The following is a 24,181-nucleotide window of genomic DNA, read 5'->3' on the forward strand; positions in this document are numbered from 1 at the left end:
CTTCTTTAGTATGATTGTTTAAAAAATTGATGGTCTACTGTTTGTGTACACAGTGTTTCGTTAAGATAGGAGTTTTTTAATTTCTTCGCCAACCATTTGACCACTCAATTGTATGTCGTTATATTGGACGTGGCACGTCCTCTAATGACCTTGTCTGCATATGCATACATTACGAACTAAGTGGGAAGTTGTTGCTGTTCAGTGATCGTTTATGTCATGAAGTCTCTTCAGAATTTCGATGCTTTTGCAAAACCACTCAAAGACTTTCGTATCAAAACGCTGTCTGGAGCTTTGGGTATTTTGCTTGCATTTTTGGTCTAGCTCACTTCATCGTTTTCAGTTTCAATAATAAGTAGTCTAATCATCGGAATTTTGTTCACATCAGAACTTCTCTCGTTTATGCGCACACGGAGTAAGCAGGAGATTATTGTAGATGTCAACCGGGGAGAAAAGATGTCTATCTACTTGGATATAACGCTAAACTTTATCCCGTGCAGATGTAAGTCAAGTTTGTGCGCCTTGGATGCAAACTTTAGTTTTAAGCCTAGATACAATGGACACGACGGGCGCGCAGCAGCTAAATGTTATGCACGAAGTTTACAAAACTAGTGTTTCAGTTGATGGCACTCCTTTATCGGATAGTGTTCGCCATGGTAAGCTCATACTCAATAATATTTTCCCAGCTGTAAATGATGCTTCGGCTATCACAACGACGAGAGATCCCAATTATTGTGGCTCATGTTATGGGGCAGAGTCTCCTTCAAGGAAGTAGGTCATAGAACTACTGAGTTTTTTTATCAGTGTATATATTATTTGTAAGTTAAACTTGCGTTTTGTCTTCACTATGCCTACCTCAGTTATTTGCGTCAGATTAAGTAACGTCTATTTGACTGCATTCAGTATCAACTGTAATGATAATTAAACTGTCGCTTTGAAATCTATTTCTCTGCGGACTCTTGGTACGCTCGTGAATCGTCATAGAAATGTCTTTTCGATGAGACTATACCTTATAGATGCCCTTTGATTCAGTGTAGTGTAACTTTGAGAAGACAGATAAATTCTGGTGTCGAAAGGGTTTTGGATTGGGATTAGAATTTAGAAGTTAAGTTTAGGAATTACGGTAAAGGTTTTCATCACGAATTGACACCAGCTGTAATGATGAAATACTGTCTAACCATATAGATAAATGAACTTAGCGCTAGAATTCGAGACTTGCTATCGTTAATATCATTGATTCCCGTTAATTATGGTGTTGTAGTCTTTTCTAATTTTGAAAAGCAGTGATGTGTTCCTAACTAAAGCAAAGAAATTATGCACACTTGCCCCATCCAAATTTCTTAAATATCTTGCTACACTAAACTCTGAGGATACTGTAATATCCTCTCTGCATGTCTTTTGAGGATCCTGAATTGATCTAAACTATCCAAAGTTACTTATTTTACAACAAGCTAGATAAAATTGTGTTGTTTCAGCATTTACCGTGTATCTTTATGGTGTTCAGTTCGTCATAAGCACTCTGCATATTGTTCCCTCGGTAACAAGCACCCTCCCTATCCCACGTTATTCAATTCTATTTTATACGTTTTGGCTACGCAATAGATGCACTTCCGTTTGGGATTACCGCTGAGGCAAAACACATAGATCAGATGCTGGAAAAGTGTCTGTTGACGACTTTCGGAATCCCCGTTTATTTTACGTATATTTATGGCTACAGGTGGTAAAAATAATGATAACTTTAGTGAATATGTATATATGAAGAATCAACTAGAATAGTTTTCACAACACCAAGTAGAAAGTATGCACCATGTATTTTCGGAATCTAGCAATATGACAACAGCTTAAACGGACAAGATGTACGTAGAGAGGTACGTTATGGTGAATGATAATCAATGTAACATATATTTTCCGAAGGGAGTTAACAGTTTGATTCGAACAACAGTTTGGAAACGGCAAGACGAATTGTACAAACGGGACACTATGAAAAATATTAGCAATCATAAAAATTTCGTAAAAGTCTAAGTTAACCATCTATATATGCTACCTGAAATGAATGGGACGATTGTTAGAGATACTAAGGTTTTATTGAACGTCTTGACTTATTGATCTAGATTCAGTAAATGACATTGTTATAATGCAGTGGCTTTAAAATTTGGATACACTTCACCCTCCATCATTTCCATTCCCTTTTACTGAGCCTTCTACATATGCTTAGTAAATCAATCAGATGTTTGTAATGGTAACGTTAAATAATCGTTCTTTGTGCTAGGGTATCACTTCTGGTTCTCACGATGATTTCTCAGTTCATTCAGTCAGTCACAACGTAGAAAATGGTACGTATGTACATCGGTTTAATTTGTCATACCACATTAGCACAGAGAGATGAAATTTTCAGACCAAATCTCAGAATAGTAGAGTTAGTAACATTATCATTGGTAATAGGAAAGATTAGGCATCAAAAATACAACTCAAAAAAGATATAAATTAGTAAAATAAAAACTGGAAATTTAGGAATCCAGGATCTCAGGGATTGAGGGAAGGCAAAGAATCGATACACCTGTGTCAACTTATGTCATTCAAAGTCTCTAATCATTGGTTTTGATAATCACGCGGACCACAACCGAGCAATCTCCACCTATTAACGTGGCTAAATTTAATTGTCAGTGGCATCTTGGACCGATGCAACGTTTTGGATTTTCCGCCCCTAGCTGTCTCTGAGCCTACTTCTACACCAGAAAACATTGTCAGTCGAGGAAGATAGTGGTTGGTATACGCAACATATGTTCCAACCACTTCAATTGATGAAGATTTACTACCTTCTCAATTAATTCCCCATATTTATTTAGTGCTATGATTCTGTGGTCCTAGAATACACGAGCAATGATTCGTATACACCTATGATCGAATACCAGTAGCCTACGAATATCTTATACTCTTAATGGCAGTTTCATATCCATAAAGTAAAACGGAGTGAACTGCTGCTCAGTAGACTTGCCTTTTGGTTGAAAGACGAATATCTCGACTACTCCACAAGTGACGCAAGTTGGCAGGAGCCAATGGAGCCTTATATGTCCGTGCTGAGATTTCGTCGGAAACCAGACCATCAGTACTGTGAGGCTCTCCAGATAAATGGAGCAGTCAATCCATTTAGCTACTTCATCCTCTATCACTAATTCAGGTGGTGACGTAAGCCAATCTCGAAGTAACAGTTTGCATTGGGAGGGAGAAAATCGCATTCCAAACATCCTTAGATTGTTGCTTAAGGTAATCGGAAGACTGTATTTTGTCAGTGCATCCAGCAAACAATACTATATAGTCTGCGTACTCTAAGTCGACAAGTGAATCTCCCGTTACAAAATTAACCCCTGAAAAAGTCAGACGATGGATGTACTATCGCTAAAAGCATGTCTGTGACAAAATTAAATAAAAATTAGGAAAGAGGACAGTCCTGACGAACATCATTTGAAGTAACCAATTCCGATGACAGTTTGCTAAGCTCTGACTCGACCAGAAATTTTCAGGTAGTAAGTCTGTACAAGGTTAGTGTACTTCTTTGGTACTCCTTTCAATGACAGACACTGCCACAGAACCTCACGATAAACAAAGTTGAATGTTGCCTTAGGATCAAGGAATACAACTGTAATCGGACGTCGGGGAGCATGTCTACGTTCCATAATTTGCCGGAGGGTGAATATTCGGTCTACATGTCCAGGTCCATGCCTGAAACCAGTCTGGTTTTCTCGGGTTCGCTCTTCAAGAGCTCTATTTACATACCGAAGTATTGAGGCTAATATTTTAGATGTTATATTAGATAAATTGATTGCTCTGTGATTGTCACAAGAGGATTTTTATCGTTTCTTATGAATTGAGACGATCAGTGATTGAGACCAGTCAGATGGACTACATCCAGTTTTTAGATGTTAGCTAGTAGTTCACTTATTCTAGCTGCTCGAACTGAGCCACCATCCTTAAAATTCTGAGGGATTAGTTGATCAGGTCCCACTGTTCTCCTTCTCTTTGGATTGATTATAATCTCTTCAACTTCACTAAGAGTTGGAGGACTTACATCAATTTGCCATTCAGGTTGCTTAACGCCAGCCAAGACTTCTCAGGGCACCAACCCAATAAGGCTGATGAGACTCGCAAGATAAGTGAAGCGGTCAACGCTTTCTGTGAAGAATCTAGGTGATGTAATCGGTCCCGAAAAAACATTTTTGATTTCTGGGGAAAGAAACTCTTTCCGAACATACTCGTTCAAGAGGCTCCGTCGGACCAATCCTTTCATCAAATAGGACTGTGTCAGCATACTGTATGAAACTTTGTTTTCATATTCCCTGATTTTGATTCGTTCAATAATCGATGTATATACTGCCATGACTATATTTTAAGATGCTGTAATACATGTGAGGAAGTTCAAATGGCGTATAATGAAATGCGATGGGTATTTGTAAATATTTCTGCATTTGAACAGTGCCGAAAGGAAAACTGGAACGAGATTAAACAAAAGATAGGCAGTGAAGGTTGCAGAATTCATGGAAATTTAACAGTTAATCGAGTTGGTGGGGCGTTTCATATTGCTCCTGGTCATAGTTACACTGAAAATCATGCACACTTTCATAGCTTTCAAAGTCTCGGTCCTGTTCAGGTGAGTTGAAGTTTAATTCAGGGTTATAGCATTGAAAACAGTTTCGTCCACACTGAGGTTCACTTATTTTGTTATCTGTTTTTGTATTCTTAACAGAAATATTTGATTGAGTAGTCTTCGTACTTGATACGATACCTGTCACAATAATATATTTTGATAAAATTATATAGTTTTTCATCTGACGTGCGCCTAATTCTAGAGGCATCATTTATATAAATACTCAAACTACCATGTGATATATAATTGATGATTTTGGCATATCAGTTATATTGGTCAAAATTCAAATCATAGATAATTATATTTACCAAACATTTTCTGCGCAAGTTAGATGTAATTTGATTCAATTCTTCTACTTTGCCACACTGATTTTGAGATTAAGACTTTAATTTATAAGAGCAAGGTCAACTGCAGGATTTTCACTAGTTAAGGACAACACAAGATGCAGATATGGTAGTTAACAACAAGTTTTTTATGCTTTTGGATTTTAATTTGACAACTGGTCACCAATTTATGAGGTAAATAACCAGACAATTTGTCTAAAACTTCATGTAAACATACTCATGAATGCAAAGAAGATATAAGATCTGCAGGTGTTCTCTTCATTTGATGTCAGTAGTCAAGAGGAGTGCACGAAGTAGTAGGTTCACAACAGTTACCTTATGTTATTGATTACGTTGATTTACTACAAACTATTACTGCTTTTCATCTATCCATTTGTTAATCGCTTTAGTATGCTTATATGTACTCAATTCTTGATAATGAATTTATTTGATCGTTAGAATCTGACAGTGGTTACTATCGCCCTTGTTTGTTTATCTTGATTAAGTTACGCCCCCAAAAGAGAAGATCTTTTTCTTAATAACACCGGTTTAAAGGCTGCTCTGAAATAACGCTTAATTATGCAAGACATTTCCTAAATTAGTCATCGTTTGAAAAAAAACTGTTCATTCCCTATAATATTTCTTTACAAAGTGTTTTCATTATAATTATAATGCTGTGATTATACAACAATGTTTTAACCTAGTTCAACGTGTCTCATTCAATCGGGGAGCTTCGTTTTGGTGACTCATATCCTGGTCAAGTTAATCCACTAGATGGAACAAAAATGGCGGTACAAACACGTAAGTATTAATCTGTATTTATTTAGAATGTCTCATCTTTGCCTTGATAACTTAAAAATAAACACTCGTTCACCACCCTGATGACACATATGGCACCCCTGACGTTCAGAGACACCGCCGAGTAATTAGTAGAAAAATTAGAGATGACAATTCCTATGGGAGGTAAATCTCTTGATGAAGTCTAAATTGAATAAGAAAAAGAGAATTCAGCGAAGAAAATTTTCTTTTCGACGAAATCATTTACTTAAGCTGTACATTCGTATATATAGTTATATGGAAAATGTATGTCTATAGAAGGATAGAAAGGGTTGTATCACAAAAAAAATGGATTCGACAATAAATAACAAATGAGGTTAACGTACTAATCAAGGGGTAAGGAAGAACAAAATTTAAGGGTCAGATAATAGTCCAATTGACAGATTGACAGATATGAAGAAAAACGACAAAACAACAAAGGTCATAATAATAAACTGAATGATAATCAAGAAAACTTGTAAAAGGTAATAATAATAAATGATTAAAGTTTAAAGTGCAAAATAGTAATTTAAAAATATGGATAATAATAAAAGTGCATTAGGAAGTCTAAATTTTATTCGCCAAAATATCCGACGAAATGCCTTGCATACGCCTAGCAGTCACCTCCCACGTATCATATCGATTTATTCATGGTAGTGAAATCCTGAAAGTAAATCTATTTCAGCAGTGCTTACAGACTTACGAGGTTCCAAGAGTATTGGAAATTGATAATGAGTAGTCAGTTTCTTGGCCGTAGTTGGTAAATTTAGTCACTAGTCATACTTGCTTATTGCAATGGCCGGTTAAAGACTGCTGAGATTAAAAGCAACTAATTTCAAATTTGAGGGTGAAATCATACTGTCGGCTGTGTTTGAGGTTTGACCGCATTAACCTATTCTCCATGGTTAACCAAGATCTTCAGTTATACTCCCTTCTCACAGGTGTAAAAATGAGACAGAGAAGGTCTCCCCTAAAAACGCTATTAACTCTTGGACCATGTATATCCAACACTAAGCTTAAGTCCCGAAAGTAGAGGACTAACATAACAAAAATCTCATATAACAATCCATTTTACTCTCAGATGTCAACTGAAGAAACATTTTTCCACAATGTGGAGAACCGAGAATCATTAACCATCTACACAATCTGTACTCGAATCCCTCTGCTTTAGTGAATAATTATTAAACAATAAGAGCTGTAGTTATAAAGAGACTAGTCTTTGCACTATGTACATTTATACAAAAGTCGTGGTCACAAGTAGTAAGTACTTCAGTTGCGTTTTATTCGTTGGGCTGCATAATATAACGATGAGATTCTTTTGAAGAAAACTAACAAATTATATTGAATTTCGCTTACTACAGTGAGTATACTCCTGCTTCCTTAAAAACATTACCTTGGTTTGCTCAACAGTTTTCAGTGCAATAGGATTATTCAGTCATTCTTCTCATAATTAATCTCTTGAAAGATTTCATTAACATTTAACTCATCCTAGTAGCTACACTTTTATTTTCTAATTATTAAAAAAGGAGACAAAGAAAACTCAGGAAAGAAAATCTTTCTTAGATGATGACTTCATTTACCAAAGCTGTACAGTTGGACTTATAATTTTAATAGTTGAGATCATGAGTCGATTGAAGCTAGACCATCATGAAAAACCTGGAAGCACTAGGTGGCCGTTTCGTCCTACTGTGTGACTCCTCATCAGTGCACATCCACGTCTCACAGTATGACGAAACGTCCTCCCAGTGCTTCCAGGTTTTCCATGATGGTCTAGCTTCAATTGACTCATGATCTCAACTAATAAAATTACTATAATATCCACAAAACCCCTTCTGGTACTTATAATTATTTAGTAAAAATAAAAAGACCTTACTTCATCAAGTATTTAGAGATTTTAAGTGTCGCCCGAAAATTACACAATGATTTTAAGGTTAAAAAATTCTTAGATTGTATATAGTTTGTTGTTCACGAGTATGAGATTATTGTCCACTTGATAGAGATTAAAAAATGAGAATCTTGGAAGCACTAATTATAACTGATTACTGAATAAAATTAAACTAGAAGAGGCGGTTTTTTTCTCCTAGATTACCTTTATTTCTTTTTTAATACCACGATAGCTCATTCAGTGATCAATTGATTTTAATCAGTATCACAGAACAGATAACAATATTGTTTATAATTTGACAACTAATCTTTGAACACAATAATTTTTTGAATTGGATTTATTCATTATTACTATTAGTAACATGTTAAAAGATCAACAAAATACATAGTAACCAATGAGAGGATTAGGAAAAACATTTCTGATAACCATTTAAATATTGTTAATAGTTACGTAAGATTAGAAAAAAAAACAAATGTTACAAGTAAGATCGGAAGAAGGAAAACAGATTTGGAAAAAAGTGAAGTAATAATTCTATTCTAACACGTTTATGTTGATGGCCAAGGTGGGGGAAAGAAAGAGGTTGTAAGGAGTTCAATTGAATACATCATTTAAGTTCATTGATATGAATTCCGATCGCTTCGGAAATATGAAAACGATGCACACAGACTCCGCCTAGAGTCCCTCCAGGAGCTACTGCCGGTCCCAAGCCCAGATAAAGGAGGAGGGTTGGGCATGGGGTTGGCGTCCCCATCCCGTAGAAAACCAACTCGCTAAAAAAACGCTAACCAGAAAAAATTACTCAAACCTTTTAAACTCTGCCCTGGGAGTCAGAAGGTCTTCATTTAGAAGAACTATGACGCCTCATGATGAAAGCCGAATTCCTTCGGAAGTTACGAGGCCGATGGCCCTTCTGACAACCAGAGCGACCATTTATTTAGGTACATGGAATGTTCGTACAATGTGGGACACCGGGAGAGCCTTCCAAATTGCTGCAGAAGTGAGAAGATACAACCTAGAGGTGATTGGGATCAGTGAAACGCATTGGACACAAGTTGGACAACAACGACTAACTTCAGGAGAACTCCTGTTATACTCCGGCCATGAAGGAGAAAAAGCTCCACATACACAAGGAGTTGCATTGATGCTGTCCAAACAAGCGCAAAATGCGCTTATAGGATGGGAATCTCATGGACCAAGGATCATCAAAGCCTCGTTCAAAACAAAAAAGAGGGTATTTCAATGAACATCATCCAATGCTATGCGCCTACCAACGACTACAATGAAGAAGCGAAAGATCAATTCTACAATAAGCTGCAGTCAATCATCGAGAAGTGCACAACAAAGGACCTGACCATTCTGATGAGAGATTTCAACGCCAAGGTTGGAACGGACAACACTGGATATGAAGACATCATGGGACGACACGGACTGGGAGAAATAAACGAAAATGGTGAGAGATTTGCAAATCTATGTGCCTTCAATAAGCTGGTCATAGGCGGCACCATATTCCCACATAAACGCATACACAAAACCACATGGACTTCACCGGATTACACCACGCAGAACCAAATCGACCATATTTGCATCAACAAAACGTTCAGGAGGACTATAGAGGACGTGAGAACTAAGAGAGGAGCTGATATAGCCTCAGATCATCACTTACTGGTCGACAAGATGAAATTGAAACTCAAGAAGCACTGGACAACGAGGCGGACAATATCACAAAAGTTCAATACGGCCTTTCTTCAGGATACTAACAAACTCAACAAATTCAAGATAGTCCTCAGCAACAAGTTCCAGGCCTTCCATGATCTACTCAATGGAGAAGAAACTACTATGGACAGCAACTGGAAGGGGATCAAAGAGGCAATCACTTCAACATGCCATGAGGTCCTGGGTCACAAGAAGCACCATCACAAGGAATGGATCACTGTTGATACACTGGATAGGATTCAAGAAAGGAGGAACAAGAAGGCAGCAATCAATACCAGTCGAACAAGAGCAGAAAAAGCCAAGGCACAAGCTGAATACACAGAAGTAAACAAACAAGTGAAGAGGAGCATCAGAACCGACAAACGTAAATATGTGGAAGATTTAGCAACGACGGCGGAAAAGGCTGCAAGAGAAGGAAACATGAGACAATTGTATGATACGACAAAGAAACTCTCTGGAAATCGCCGCAAACCAGAACGACCAGTGAAAAGCAAGGAAGGCGAGGTAATCACCAACATTGAAGAGCAACAAAACAGGTGGGTAGAACACTTCAAAGAACTCTTGAATCGACCAGCTCCACTGAACCCACCCAACATCGAAGCAGCACCCACAGACCTCCCAATCATTGTTGACCCACCAACAATTGAAGAAATCAGCATGGCCATCAGAAAAATCAAGAGTGGCAAAGCAGCAGGACCAGACAACATTCCAACAGAGGCACTGAAAGCAGACGTAGCGGCAACTGCAAGGATACTCCACATTCTCTTCAATAAGATTTGGGATGAGGAACAAGTACCAACAGACTGGAAAGAAGGACTTCTGATCAAAATACCGAAGAAAGGCGATCTCAGCAAGTGTGATAACTACAGGGGCATCACTCTTCTCTCAATACCGGGAAAAGTCTTCAACAGGGTATTGTTAGACAGGATGAAGGACTGCGTAGACGCCCAACTTCGTGACCAACAGGCAGGATTCCGTAAGGATAGATCGTGTACAGACCAAATCGCAACTCTACGGATCATTGTGGAACAATCAATTGAATGGAATTCATCACTCTACATCAACTTCATTGACTACGAAAAGGCATTTGATAGCGTGGACAGAACAACACTATGGAAACTTCTTCGACACTACGGCGTGCCTCAGAAGATAGTCAATATCATACAGAACCCATATGATGGATTACACTGCAAAATCGTGCATGGAGGACAGTTGACAAAGTCGTTCGAAGTGAAGACCGGTGTCAGGCAAGGTTGCTTACTCTCACCCTTTCTGTTTCTCCTGGTGATCGACCGGATCATGAAGACGTCAACGTCTGAAGGGAAGCGCGGGATACAATGGACATCTAAGATGCAGTTGGACGATCTAGACTTCGCAGATGATCTTGCCCTTCTATCCCAAACGCAACAACAGATGCAGGAGAAGACGAACAGTGTGGCAGCAGGCTCAGCAGCAATAGGTCTCAATATACACAAAGGGAAAAGCAAGATTCTCCGATACAACACAGAATGCACCAATCCAATCACAATTGACGGAGAAGATTTGGAAGATGTAAAAACCTTTATGTATTTGGGCAGCATCATTGATGAACAGGGTGGATCTGATGCAGATGTGAAGGCGCGGATTGGCAAAGCAAGAGCAGCATATTTACAACTGAGGAACATCTGGAACTCAAAGCAACTGTCAACCAACACCAAGGTCAGGATTTTCAATACAAGTGTCAAGACAGTTCTACTGTATGGGGAGGAAACCTGGAGAACTACGAAAGCCATCCAGAAAATACAGGTGTTTATTAACAGTTGTCTACGCAAAATACTTCGGATACATTGGTCAGACACTATTAGCAACAACCTACTGTGGGAGAGAACAAACCAGATCCCAGTGGAGGAAGAAATCAGGAAGAAGCGCTGGAAGTGGATAGGACACACATTGAGGAAAGCACCGAATTGCGTCACAAGACAATCCCTCACATGGAATCCTGAAGGCCAAAGGAAAAGAGGAAGACCAAAGAACACATTACGCCGAGAAATGGAAATAGACATGAGAAAAATGAACAAGAATTGGACAGAACTAGAAAAGAAGGCCCAGGACAGAGTGGGTTGGAGAATGCTGGTCGACGGCCTATGCTCCATTGGGAGTAACAGGAGTACGTAAGTAAGTAAGTAAGGTTAATAAAATGTTTAGAGGAAACGTTTATTTTATCCATGCTGGATACAGTAGTCAATAATCATTCGATTATGCCAACCAGAAACAAAGATAAAATGTTTGACTTCACCTCATCCATGTGTATTTATCATTTTTACTGCTCACATCGAGCTAGTCACATAGGAAACACAGGTAGGTAAGTACATCATCCCCTTTTCAAATACCATCCCGTGTAGTTAGATGGATGACAATTAACGATGATTAAGAACTCAATACTTGATCAGCTGATAAATATAGAAAATCAAGTAGTTCGAAATAAATTTTTTCAAGTCATCTACCGTATTTCATCAAATATACACGATTTATGCGTGAATCTTCTTGATACTGCATATGGCATTCATATCAATAAACCTGACTTAGGCATTCAGTAGAAATGTGTACAATCCCTTTCTTTCTCCACCTTAGCCATCAACATAAGCTATAGTAGAGTAGAGTTAGAATGCACTTATTACTACGCCTTTTTCCCAATCTGTTTTCCCTTTTCTGTTTTTGTTTTTTTGTTTTTTTTTTACTCTTACGTAATTATTAAGAATTTTTGATTAATTATCAAAAATGTATTTCGTCTGAATCGTCTCACCAGTTATTATGTAATCTTTCAACCCTGTAACTGCACATTTTAGTTTATTTACAAATAATTACTATTTGTCTTATTTCCGAACTTTCAGATTCTCAGATGTTTATTTACTACTTAAAACTGGTACCGACTATGTATACCGGCGTTAACCGAAATGTATGTTGTAACTCATATGTGTGTTACACTTAAAATCATATTGGTAAAATTTCGTAAATCCTGTACATAATATTCTTTTTTTTGCTGGAAGTTTTTTAGCTCTTCAACATGTAGTTGTTAAGACGAATATTGAAAAAAAATAATTCAACGAATTAAATTATCTTTTCGACAGTGTCATTTTCTTTAGTTGTGCAATCGTATTTATCAGTAGTTTTACATATAGTATTCTGTCATAATATAAAGGAACAATTACATCACTGGATAAATTTACTAAAATTTATTCAAACCTCATATCATATTACTGATAAATACTATTGTATAGTATAAAAAATGACATTCTAGAAAAGAAGATTCTCCTCTTTAGAACATCTTCATTCTTTTTAATGACTTGATAAGTTTTCTTCGTTGTTTCAAAATACAACAATGAGTTAAGAACATGATAATATTCAATTCATTGATATTCCTTAGCGTACACATCTAAATCATTGGTACTAAATACGAAGATATACTATTGAACTAATGAATATTGAATATCTTATGTTTTAAAACATTTGTAGTGTCAGTTATTATTTTAAGCCCATAGTATATCTTATTCTAGTTTTTGAACAAACCAATCTATTCATTCTACTTGAGTCATATTTTGACCATGTTAGTTATTCGCTTATCAGTCTTGACTGTTTTTATATGAGCGTATATGTGTGTACATTTCTTATCTCATTACATACCACATGTCTGTAGTTTATTTTGTCTGCCTATAAATATTGCGCAACGCCTGGCTAGAAATGGAGTTGGCTTACCAGCAGCCATCTCCCTTGCGCGTCATTTTGCTGTGTTCTATCACTTTCACTTTACATACAAAATATATGTATTCAAAGGCCATTCTCGTTAATTGACCTATCTAAATTCCATTATTGACTAACGTGATTTAGGTCGATAATTGTATACGAGGATAGGTGATAACGAACATTCTTACGATCTAAATGGAGTCAGATCCACGGGCCACTAAACATTCTTATACAACACTGATTAACATTTCAAACAATATTTTGTCTGTAATCACTTCATCATGGTAGTCATCATTACTTCAAATACTTAGTTCCTGTAGTTATTGTACTTTCTTTTCTCTCATTTGAATGGTAGTACAATTTTAAAAACATTTTAAAAAGGATTATTTTATTATGATTCATTTGATATCAATTGAGTAAAGAAAAATACAATGATCTAACCACCTACGTAGTTAATGTTGCTCTTAAGAACTTATTTTATTATACCTTACTGTGTGTTCATGGATGGCATTAGAATAGCTAACTTTCAGAAAGCTTATCTTGATAGATTATTTACCTTATATTCTAATAAGTTGTTATGTTACGATTATTTGAATAGATCTAACTGACTGCTGAGACTTATTTCAAAAGAAAAACCGTGTTAACACAAAACTTCGCATTATGTCCCACTTCAACTTTCCTTACTACACAACATAGATAAAGGAAATCGATAACAACAAAAAATATGAAAACAAACAAAGCAAAATAAATACGAAGTATTATGACGTTGAGAATTTAGGAAGTAAATGTTGGTGCATATTTGCATAACTATCATAAATTTTAGACTGTTTCGTCTAATAGAATATTTAGCTGGTTTCTGTGATATCAAAATCCTTTCTCATAAAGTGTTCGCTTCTATCTACACTGTTCAAACTAGCTGTTAGTAATTTTAACGACTGATGCTATGCCTTGGTTTGAACACTTATTCCAGCCAAATCTTACTTTAGCTGACATTGCAAACAAAGATAATTAGTAGCATGTGTAACTCCTGAATCAGTCTCTTCATCTAATAAAGTTTTACAACCTCATCAACTGATCTACCACCCTTATCTAAAACATCAATTTCATTCTCAACAATGCTTATCGAGTGGTTTCAGCACATAATTAATCTTCCAAGCGAAACGCATGATTGAATACATGTCATCACACAAGTCTTAACATCTTTGTAACACAAAATGGGATTCCACTCAGTAGTTTGGAGTCACAAGTAATGCAGGGCGTGATACATAGGTACCACACTTCACATCACAGCAAGAGCAAAATAACGGTATACTCACTTTTCTATGGACAGTCGACTATTTCTTACAACATAAGTGATATTTGTTAACAAATGACAAAAGAACTATGACCATCACTACCAAGATGTTATCGGTGACTTAACCACTAGACCTGACTCAATCACTCGAACCGCTTTCAGGTTCAACCATCACTCTATACTTTTCAACTAGATGACGTTCCAGATCAATTCTGGATCATTTTCTTAGCATTTTACTAACTTGACATTCACCTTCAACTAATTTAAACAATCGAAATACAGAAATTAGTTGCAAATAAAAAAGATGGACAATGAAGAGTTAACATCTACTAGTTATCCATTCTGTAAGGAAAAACTTGCTTTAATCTCACTGCTGATATGATATAAATGACTATCAGTTACTTATACCGATTCATTATATTTCACTAATTTAATTTGAAATTTTTACAAAAATGAAACTATTATTAGTTTACATGCATTAATCTATCGTTAACACAGGCTACCACAAATTTTAACGTCCAGTGTACAGTTTACATGTACATTTTTCTAAAAAACTTAGTATCTGCTTACTTCGTTAATTCTGATTTTATCTGTGTAAATATGTAGGAAAGCACTGTGATAACTAATCAGTACTCGGCTACATGGCATTCAAAAGGTACGCCTCTATCTGGTGATGGTCAAGGATTACCTGGTATATTTTTCAATTATGAAATAGCCCCTTTACTTGTTAAAATTACTGAAGAGAAAAAGTAAGCACTCTAATAAAATTATGTCGAAAATATTATAATGTATATAAAAGACATTCACTTTATAAAATTGTATCCTTTACTGTGACTTAGTTAATATTTGATAAGATGAATAAAATTGATACTGATTGATAAATGATGTTCAGTGACACAATGTGGCTGCATGCAGAACTGTACTGTTAACGTCAACTCGTCAGGTGAACGGATATCAGAAGATAAACAGCTCGGTAGAATGGGTCTTCTTTGCTTAATAGCATAACAATTGTTATAAAGTCGGACGAATCTTATTTTATTAGTCACTCGTTCTCCAATTTGTAATTCCTTAACTATTAGGCTTCCCTCTCATATCATATATGCATTTTACTCAACCTTACATTTCTTAAGTGTAGATCGTTATCTGTTATTATTGTTGTTGTCGATACAAATAACTACCGTCTTAAAATGAAAAACTTGAATATTTTCCAACTAACTTTATTATTACATTAGTTAACATAAATCTCTTTATCGTATTCCGATTGACTTTTAAATCTTACTTACGCCTGTCACCCCTCATGGAGGAGCATAGGCTGACCACGAACATTCTCTATCGGACTCTGCCGTAGGCAATCCTTTCCAGTCGCTATTCACCCTTTTAATATCCGCTTCCAATTCTCGGCACAATTTGCTCTATGCTATCGCTTGCTTCGCGATGCAGTTCGGTGATTCCCGCAATGTACGTCCTATGCACTTTCAAAGTGTTTTCCCTAATTTCCTCTTCAGATGGAAGCTGGTTTGTTCTCTCCAACAGTAGGTTGTTGCTGATGGTATCCGGTCAACGGACATTCAGTATCTTGTGTAAACAATTGTTTATAAATACCCGTACTTATTTGATGATGGTTGTAGTAGTTCTCTAAGTTTCAGCTCCGTACAATAGAACTGTCTTGACGTTTGTGTTGAAGATTCGGACTTTGGTGTTGGCTGACAGATAGTTGATATGAGTTCCATACGTTATTCAACTGTATGAATGCGGCCCTTACTTTTCCAATACTCGCCTTTGTATCTGCATCAAATCCGTCTTGTTCATCGATGATGCTGCCCAGTTTTAAATCTATCCACTTTTTTTCCAGGTCATTTATACATTTCCTAACAAATACATGTGCAATTATTGGGGGAGTATTTACAGGTGAGAGTATATTGGGCCTATTTTCTATGCTAGAGCTTCTTTTTTACATTACGGTTTACAACATTGTCGTTAAAAATTTACTTAGGATGTTTTGCCATTAGAAATAATAATGGTACATCGTTGGTTGAATGCTGTACTTGGTAGATTCAGTAAATATTCTTAATAAGTTATTTTTGAAATCATTTCCATTCTCAATTTATGTCAGTTAAAAAAGTATTTTGAACTAGAATAAAAAAGTAATAGACAAAACTATTCAGTTTTTTCTTAAGATTTTTGATATCACGTGGCTAGATAAACTTGCGTGGTTGAAAATGATGACTGAATACATGTGATAACAAAGTTTATCAATGATGTCACAGACGTTCACTTTCTCTCTGTCTATGTTTTCCTATGTGCTGTCATTCAGTTAGTTTTAATCAACCTGGAACTTCACCTTAATATGCGTTATCCTAGGTTACCATACTGCATTGGCACGACTCGATGGAATTAACATAAACAGAATTGCAGTAAGAATAATTGTTGTAGCGATGAGCGAGAAAAATGAAACTCTTAAAACACAGTGAGATGGAATGAAAAGATTACACTTTTGGACATCGCTCTACATACTCATGTCTAATAACTAGGTAATAACATCAGCTCTTATAACCTATTGTATAATATACAAGTATGTGGTAAATAATTTGCCTGGGTTTATTTGCAGGATTATAACTTACTCAATGACTTATTTTAATTGCTCATTGAGATTAGAAATTTAAAACACTGGATCTCGGCTCAGTGCTCGCCGTGTGACTTCAAGTCTCGAGCTTGACTCACAGTGAGGTCGTGGATGCATACTGCCAAAACGTCCCTTACTAGCATTAAACAGCTGTTCAGTGTTTTCTCGTTTTGAATGGCTGTCTAAGGTCAGTTCGTGAAGATCAGTGACCTCGATTAATCACTTATAATGTTTTAATGTTTTTCTTATTTCTTATAGGTTATATTACCCCACTGTTATACTATGTTAGATTACAATTATTTTCTTATATACTTAATCTAGCCTTTAGATAAAAGTTACAGACTGTTGATGAACAGTCACGTATATTTACTTTTACTTAATTATTGACAGCATCTCTCGTGTAAGCATTAATGACATTGTTAAGTTAACCGAATCTTGTTAGAGGAAAGGGTAGTTTAATTTTTAACTTATGAGTGTTAGTTTACACGTTACATGTTCAATAAAATTTAGGCATATCATAAGTTATCACGTGTTAAATATATTTTAAACTTCATTCATTTATAACAAATAAAGTTTGTTACTTATCTGCCAAATAAACAATCATATCATTTAGTTGTAAACATCAGTAGCTACTAATTACATGGTCTTGTTTGGTGACTTCTGTTTATCCAATCTCCATGTTGTAATATCCCGACTGTAGCTGCTACCTTGACGCGATGGTCGGGCTTGCCTATCGTGATAACCCAAATGAGCTATATTGGTTGAAACATATGTTCCTGTAGGCTCTACCGTGCCAGGCGGGTCGATTGGAGAACGGCAAGACTAAAAGCAGAGTAAGTCTCAACGTTGGACCCAAATAGATCACATCGCTATCAGCCACCGATGGATGGGCTCGATAGAAGACTGTCTCTCATTCTGGAGCACATGCCTAGATTCAGATCATGCTCTAGTGCGAGCGCGTACTTGCTTGCGTCTTACTGGACGTAGGAAAGGTGCTGCAAGGAAACCTCTTAGGGTCTTACTTAATGAAGACCAAGCTGGGAATATATTCCAGGAAAAACTAGAAAAACAGTTAGGCAGCTATGTAAGTGATGCCCACCCCGAGGCAGCGTTGAATGACATCCGAGAAGCTGTGGAAACAGCAGTGATATCTGCTAGTACGGTAAACCATAAGGTTAGGGAAAAACACTGGATCTCAGCAGCATATACCGCACTGGTAGATGCTCGAAAACTCATTCCATCTGGATCTGAACATAACGAAGAGCGGAGTCAGCTTATGTACAGGCTGATAAGAAGCCTACGCAATGATCGCGAACAGTGGTGGATAGCGAAAGCAAGAGAGATGGAACAGGCAGTGGCAATAAGTAACAGCAGACAACTGTTCAGAGTCGTTAGGGAAACCGGTATTAGGAACCCGACTGTTAGCGAAACTGTCTCGGTAAAAGATGGACATATTATGCATTCTCAGTCGAGGCGATTGGATCGATGGGCAGAACACTTTAGGGATCAGTTCAACTGGCCTTCAGCCACACTTCAGTTTCCCACGATCTCTAGTCCACCTGAATGACAAGTTAATTTAGGTCCTCCGACAAATATAGTGTCTAAAATATTAGCTCCAATAATACTTCGACGCCTAGCCAAAGCTCGTGAAGAACAGACTAGAGAAAATCAAGTTGGTTTTCGACCCGGACGTGGTTGTATAGACCAAATATTCACACTACGTCAGGTTCTAGAACACAGACACACGTTCAGACGCCCCACAATCGTAGTATTTCTCGACCTTAAGACAGCATTTGACTCTGTTGATCGTGAGGTTCTATGGCAGTGTTTGTCACTGGAAGGAGTACCAAAGAAGTACATTAACCTTGTAAAGGCTCTCTACTCGAACACAACTGGTCGAGTGAGAGCTTCTGGCGAACTGTCATCAGAATTGATTACCTCAAGTGGTGTTCGTCAGGGCTGTCCACTCTCCCCATTCTTATTTAGCTTTTTCGTTGACGTGCTTTTAGAGATAACACTCTCCTCATCTAAATTTCCAAGGGTTGAACTTCTACCAGGAGGTTCACTTGTTGACTTGGAATATGCAGATGACATAGTTTTATTTGGTGAAGACGCTGACAAAATGCAGAGTCTTCTGACCACTCTAAGCAACAATGCAAGCACGTTCGGCATGCGATTCTCTCCCTCGAAATTCAAAATGTTTCTTCAGGATTGGGTTACGTCGACACCCGAACTAGTGATAGGGAGTGAAGTAGTTGAGCGTGTCGACCGCTTCACTTATCTTGGAAGTCTCATCAGCCCTTGTGGTCTGGTGTGTGACGAAATCTCAGCACGGATACAGAAGGCTCGACTAGCTTTTGCCAACTTGCGTCATCTATGGCGAAGGCGTGATATCCGTCTATCAAACAAAGGACGTGTTTACTGTGCAGCAGTTCGTTCCGTCCTACTTTATGGCAGTGAAACATGGCCGGTAAGAGTAGAGGATATTCGTAGGTTACTAGTATTCGATCATAGGTGTCTTCGAAACATTGCTCATATATCCTGGGACCACCGAGTAAGTAACACAGTTGTTAGGAAACGGGTTCAAGGTAATTATGGTAAATCAATCGATGATGTAGTAAAACTTCATCAGTTGAGATGGCTGGGACACATGTTACGTATGGCCAACAACCGACTGCCTTGACGAGCGATGTCCAATGGTATAGGAGTAGATTGGAAGAAAGATAGGAGCGGCCAGACCAAAACATGGCACAAGTCCATGAAGTCACTGACAAGTGGACTGAGCCATGTTGGTAGGTGTAGACTACCTGGTTGGGGGCCGCGAGATGATAGCAACCGATGGTTAAAGAGCCTGAATAAAATGGCTCAAAATCGTTGGCAATGTCGAAGTGCATCCACTCTTTGTGTTCTCCCAAATTCTAATCTTCTGAATTCTTCATATCCCTTTTTTGTCTTTCCAAGTTTATTTCGCTGTATTATACTCCTTAAATAACATCTTCAAACCCTAATCTTTCCGATTACCGCTTATACTTTTACTACCTCTACCACTACGGAATTTGAATCGACAACTGCATCTCTGTGCTAATGTGGTATGGCAACTGGAACTGATGTACGTACTTACGATGTTCTACGTTGTTACTGACTGACTGATGATGTAATATGGTTATGTTTACTCAATTCATAGATGACTGAACGAACTTCTGATCATTTTTTGTAATTATTTCATTTAATCAGTACACTGATATTTTTGTTTTAATTGATTTTAGTGGCGAGTCTTCTGGATGCATTCATTTATCACTCTACATGTATATTACGTAACCGTCATCATAGAAATTAACATTATTAAATGTACAATTATTTTGTAATTTATTTGTTCTCTACTTCCTTTCTTATGTTTATTCGTCCTTCGTTCTATTTTCTAACATTCTAATTTGTGTTGAAGAAACTGGTTTGGTGTAAACATTGCGCGATTCCTCATGTCTTTCGACCCCCACTATTTGCTATTTTTTCTTTATGTGTATACATCGGTATCAATATACTGTATGTAAATTCTTTTTGAAAATCCATTTATTATGAGCCTAGCATTCTTTTTTGTGATAATTGGTTTCGTAAAATGTACAAATAGAGTTATAGCAACGAACATACAATACGTGTTTATGTATTACTGCTTCACTCAGATGACATCATCATTCTCTAGCTTAATGGCAGACACCGTAAATATGACAACTGATGTAAGTAAATGATTTAATTATTATTCGCTATTCTAAGTAGATGATAAGCAACTGTCTCTGTTTACGCTCTGACCTCAATCAAAGTAACAATATTACTAGGGAGTCTTCTCCTTTCTTATGTAATTATGTTAGCTAATAAAGCGTAACCAATAAGGTCATTCGTATGGTATGCTACTTACTGATCTGAAGTAAAAGCTAGCAAAAGTTGGAGGATCCTAATAGCCAGATAGGGACTCATTTTTTTACTTGCCACCTACCTACTCTGACTAAATCCTAGCACCATGATGGAAATGTGTCCTAGCCAAGGATTTATCTAAATATAACAGGCAATGTAAGGTTACAAATAATTCACCTACGATAATTCGTAGTTCTCAATGTATTGTTTTGTATCTTTATTACAATATACTATCTTCAATACCATGACTGAAGTAGTAAATATCGATAATAAAGGGGTAGCGATGAGGGTATTTTATATCCTAGCTTTTTGTATTAATGTATTTCCAACAAATATTTTAGGATCCAAAAGGGTCAAACGATTATTGTTGTAAAATTGTTTCCCTCGCTTGTTCGGAAACGGGTCTTTATAAGTTGTGATAAACTTTCATTAGTGGATAAAATTCCAAATAATAATTTGACGAGTCATTCACACTCAACTACTGATTAAGTACCATAAAGTGAATAAGTTAATGATGTGCGCTCCTATTACTTCGATCGATTTTATTACGAAATTGAGGTGTGGAAAGGTAACAGGTTCTATCTAATTGTTAAGAAATATTGTCATCGGTATTAGTGCAGAATTACTAGTTAAATAGACTTTGGCTGAGGTAAAGTTCGGTGCCCCAAAATGCCCTGGTATGGGCGAGAGTGGGGTGGGTTCGCCCTCTCTCTCGAAATACTCTCACACGGCCACGCGTATACAGCCTCTGCCAGGGAAGTCCTACTCACTGCCTTCTCGTGGCGGGGGAGTTGTTTACGAAAATGAGAGGACGAAAAGCGAATGTCCGGCGCTTTAACCGGATTCCAAATCAATGGTGCACATGGGCTCCAGTATCCTGCGGGAACAAATGGCGTATGAACCAATTTTCGGTCACCGGCTGCCAGGGGACTGCATCTCCTCACGATGCTCCACTGCCTTGTGGGTTAGACCTTTAGGTCGAAGGATCGGGGTGTGGCCCCTAAGAAAACCACCTGCTTCGGTTTGGGCACCCGGGCAGTATCTCAGCCCGCACACAAAAACATGATAAACTATCTACTTATGAAAAATATTACTCTCGCTCCAAATAACAATCAAGTGACTCGCAATATTATTATTATTATTATTATTATTATTATTATTATTATTATTATTATTATTTACTACGTCTTTATTCACCCTCTTTTATTCCCACTCTATTGATACTTTTTTCGACTTATACAGCAGCTCGTCTATGGTGGAAATTCGACTGCATCTAAACGTTCTCGAGTCACCGTCCGGTTGAAAATTGTATGTTACCACCGAATATGAGTACTGAAGCAGTTTTTCTGAAACCACGTGCACCATTCAAACTGGCTGCCTTCAACGTTCGCACATTTATGCAGGTCGGACAACAGATAGGGCTGGCTATGTCTTTGGAAAGTCTTAATATTGATGTTTGTTGTCTATCCGAGACCCGTATTCAAGACTCTGACGAAGTACTACAAATTCGATCTCCATCTGTCGCTTCGAAAAGCTTGTTTTACGTGAGTTTATCCGGGGACCCTGTGGCATCTTCGCCTGGTCTTGCTGGTGTTGGTGTCGCATTGAGCGCTAGAGCTGAGGCAGCACTAATCGATTGGATCCCCATTAACAGTCGGTTGGTTATGTGCTGTTAGATTAGAGAGTTCCATCAAAGTGAGAAGAAATCGGCGTGAGAAACGATGTCTTTTCGTCATATCCGCCTATGCCCCGACAGATTGCAGCCCGGATGCAATCAAGGATGAGTTTTACCACCAGTTATCTGTTCTTCCCCAGAAAGTGCGTCCGACAGATATTGTAGTACTAGCCGGAGACTTGAATGCTCAGGTCGGGTGTCTAGGCACAGAAGAGAGTCGTTTAGGTGGCCGATGGGGACTTCTTGGTCGCAGGACAGATAACGGGGACTGTCTACTGCAACTATGCACAGACCACAACCCGTTTCTGGCCAGCACTAACTTTCGGCACAGTCATCGCCGATGTGCCTCCTGGCGTCCCCCTTCTACATCTCAAGCCTGGACTCAGATTGATCACATCGCGACCAGCTACCGCTGGCGTGGTTGTGTACAAGACTGCCGCTCCTTTTGGAGTACCTATCTGGACTCTGACCATGCCTTGGTCTGCGCCAATCTTGCCTTACTTTTCAGTGGACAACGAAGTGACCGCCACCAACGGATTGATGTTAGCAAGCTGGTTGCAACTTCTGTTGCAAGTAAGTATCGAACCGAGCTAGCCTCTAGGCTAGCTACCACTCCACCGAAAAGTATAGATGAGCATTGGTTGCAATTGCATGACGCCATGAAAATGGCGGATACAGTCAGTTGTGGGTTTGCGAAACGTCCCGCTTTTAAGCACTGGGTTTCTTCTGGTTCCTTACAACTCATTGAAGCCCGTCGGTCTACTCCGGGTGACCGTGAGTTTGACCATAAACGAAGGATGTTACGTAAGGAAATTGGGCAAAGCTTGCGTAAGGACCGAGAAGCCTGGTGGTCGGAGCGTGCTAATGAGCTGGAAGCAGCAGCTGCATCTGGTAACTACCGGAAGCTCTTCCAGCTCATCCGAGCCACTGGCAGCAAGAAGTCTGGTGTGAGTGAAACAATCTGCGAGGATGATGGGATGCCAATCACTAACATCCATCGACGTCTTGGACGATGGGCAGAATTTTTCGAAGGGCAGTTCAACTGGCCTGCTGCTCCGACAACATCGGTCAGACTGTCCTGCCCTCCATGGCCGGTGACGACTGATCCACCAAACGAGGAGGAAGTCCGCAAGGAACTCCAACTCTTGAAGAGCTACAAATCACCTGGCCCAGATGACTTACCTCCGTCTCTTTTGAAAGATGGTGATGACTTTCTGACTAAGGAATTGACGACGTTGTTTACAAAAGTTTGGGAACTAGAGAGTGTACCAACGTCATGGAATGAGTCGATAGTTGTCCCTATCTTTAAAAAGGGTTCACGTCGTTCCTGTAACAACTATCGGGGGATAAGTCTACTTCCGATTGCATCCAAGCTATTGGCTTCCGTTATATTTCGTAGGTTGTTCAAAACCCGAGAAAGATTGACTCGCGAGGAGCAGGCTGGGTTTCGTTCTGGTCGAGGATGTATTGATCATATCTTCACCCTCCGCCAAATGTTAGAACACCGCCATATTTATCAAAGGCCAACAATCGTAGTGTTTCTTGACATCAGGGCTGCCTTCGATTCGTTGGATAGGACTGTTCTCT

General features: G+C 38.2%; 1 protein-coding gene across 2 annotated transcripts; it reads left to right on the plus strand.

Annotated features, from left to right (window-relative positions):
* Positions 1 to 22,571, plus strand: ABCA3_4 (ATP-binding cassette sub- A member 3). 2 transcript variants are annotated; one of them, XM_051209788.1, is made up of 11 exons: positions 1 to 295; positions 341 to 499; positions 537 to 653; positions 684 to 768; positions 4,387 to 4,642; positions 5,667 to 5,763; positions 12,247 to 12,311; positions 14,997 to 15,139; positions 16,243 to 16,298; positions 20,280 to 22,077; positions 22,102 to 22,571. In XM_051209788.1, exons 1-10 carry the CDS (start codon positions 217 to 219, stop codon positions 20,348 to 20,350), a joined length of 1,128 nt encoding a protein of 375 aa, XP_051075252.1. In that variant the 5' UTR covers positions 1 to 216; the 3' UTR covers positions 20,351 to 22,077; positions 22,102 to 22,571. The 2 variants fall into 2 exon arrangements, with proteins under 2 accessions (XP_051075252.1, XP_051075251.1); XM_051209787.1 differs by having other exon boundaries at positions 341 to 653; positions 684 to 5,763; positions 16,243 to 22,571.
* The last annotated feature ends 1,610 nt before the right edge of the window (positions 22,572 to 24,181 follow it).

The sequence above is a fragment of the Schistosoma haematobium genome, chromosome 1 (genome assembly GCF_000699445.3).
Source record: "Schistosoma haematobium chromosome 1, whole genome shotgun sequence".
Taxonomy (NCBI): Eukaryota; Metazoa; Platyhelminthes; class Trematoda; order Strigeidida; family Schistosomatidae; genus Schistosoma; species Schistosoma haematobium.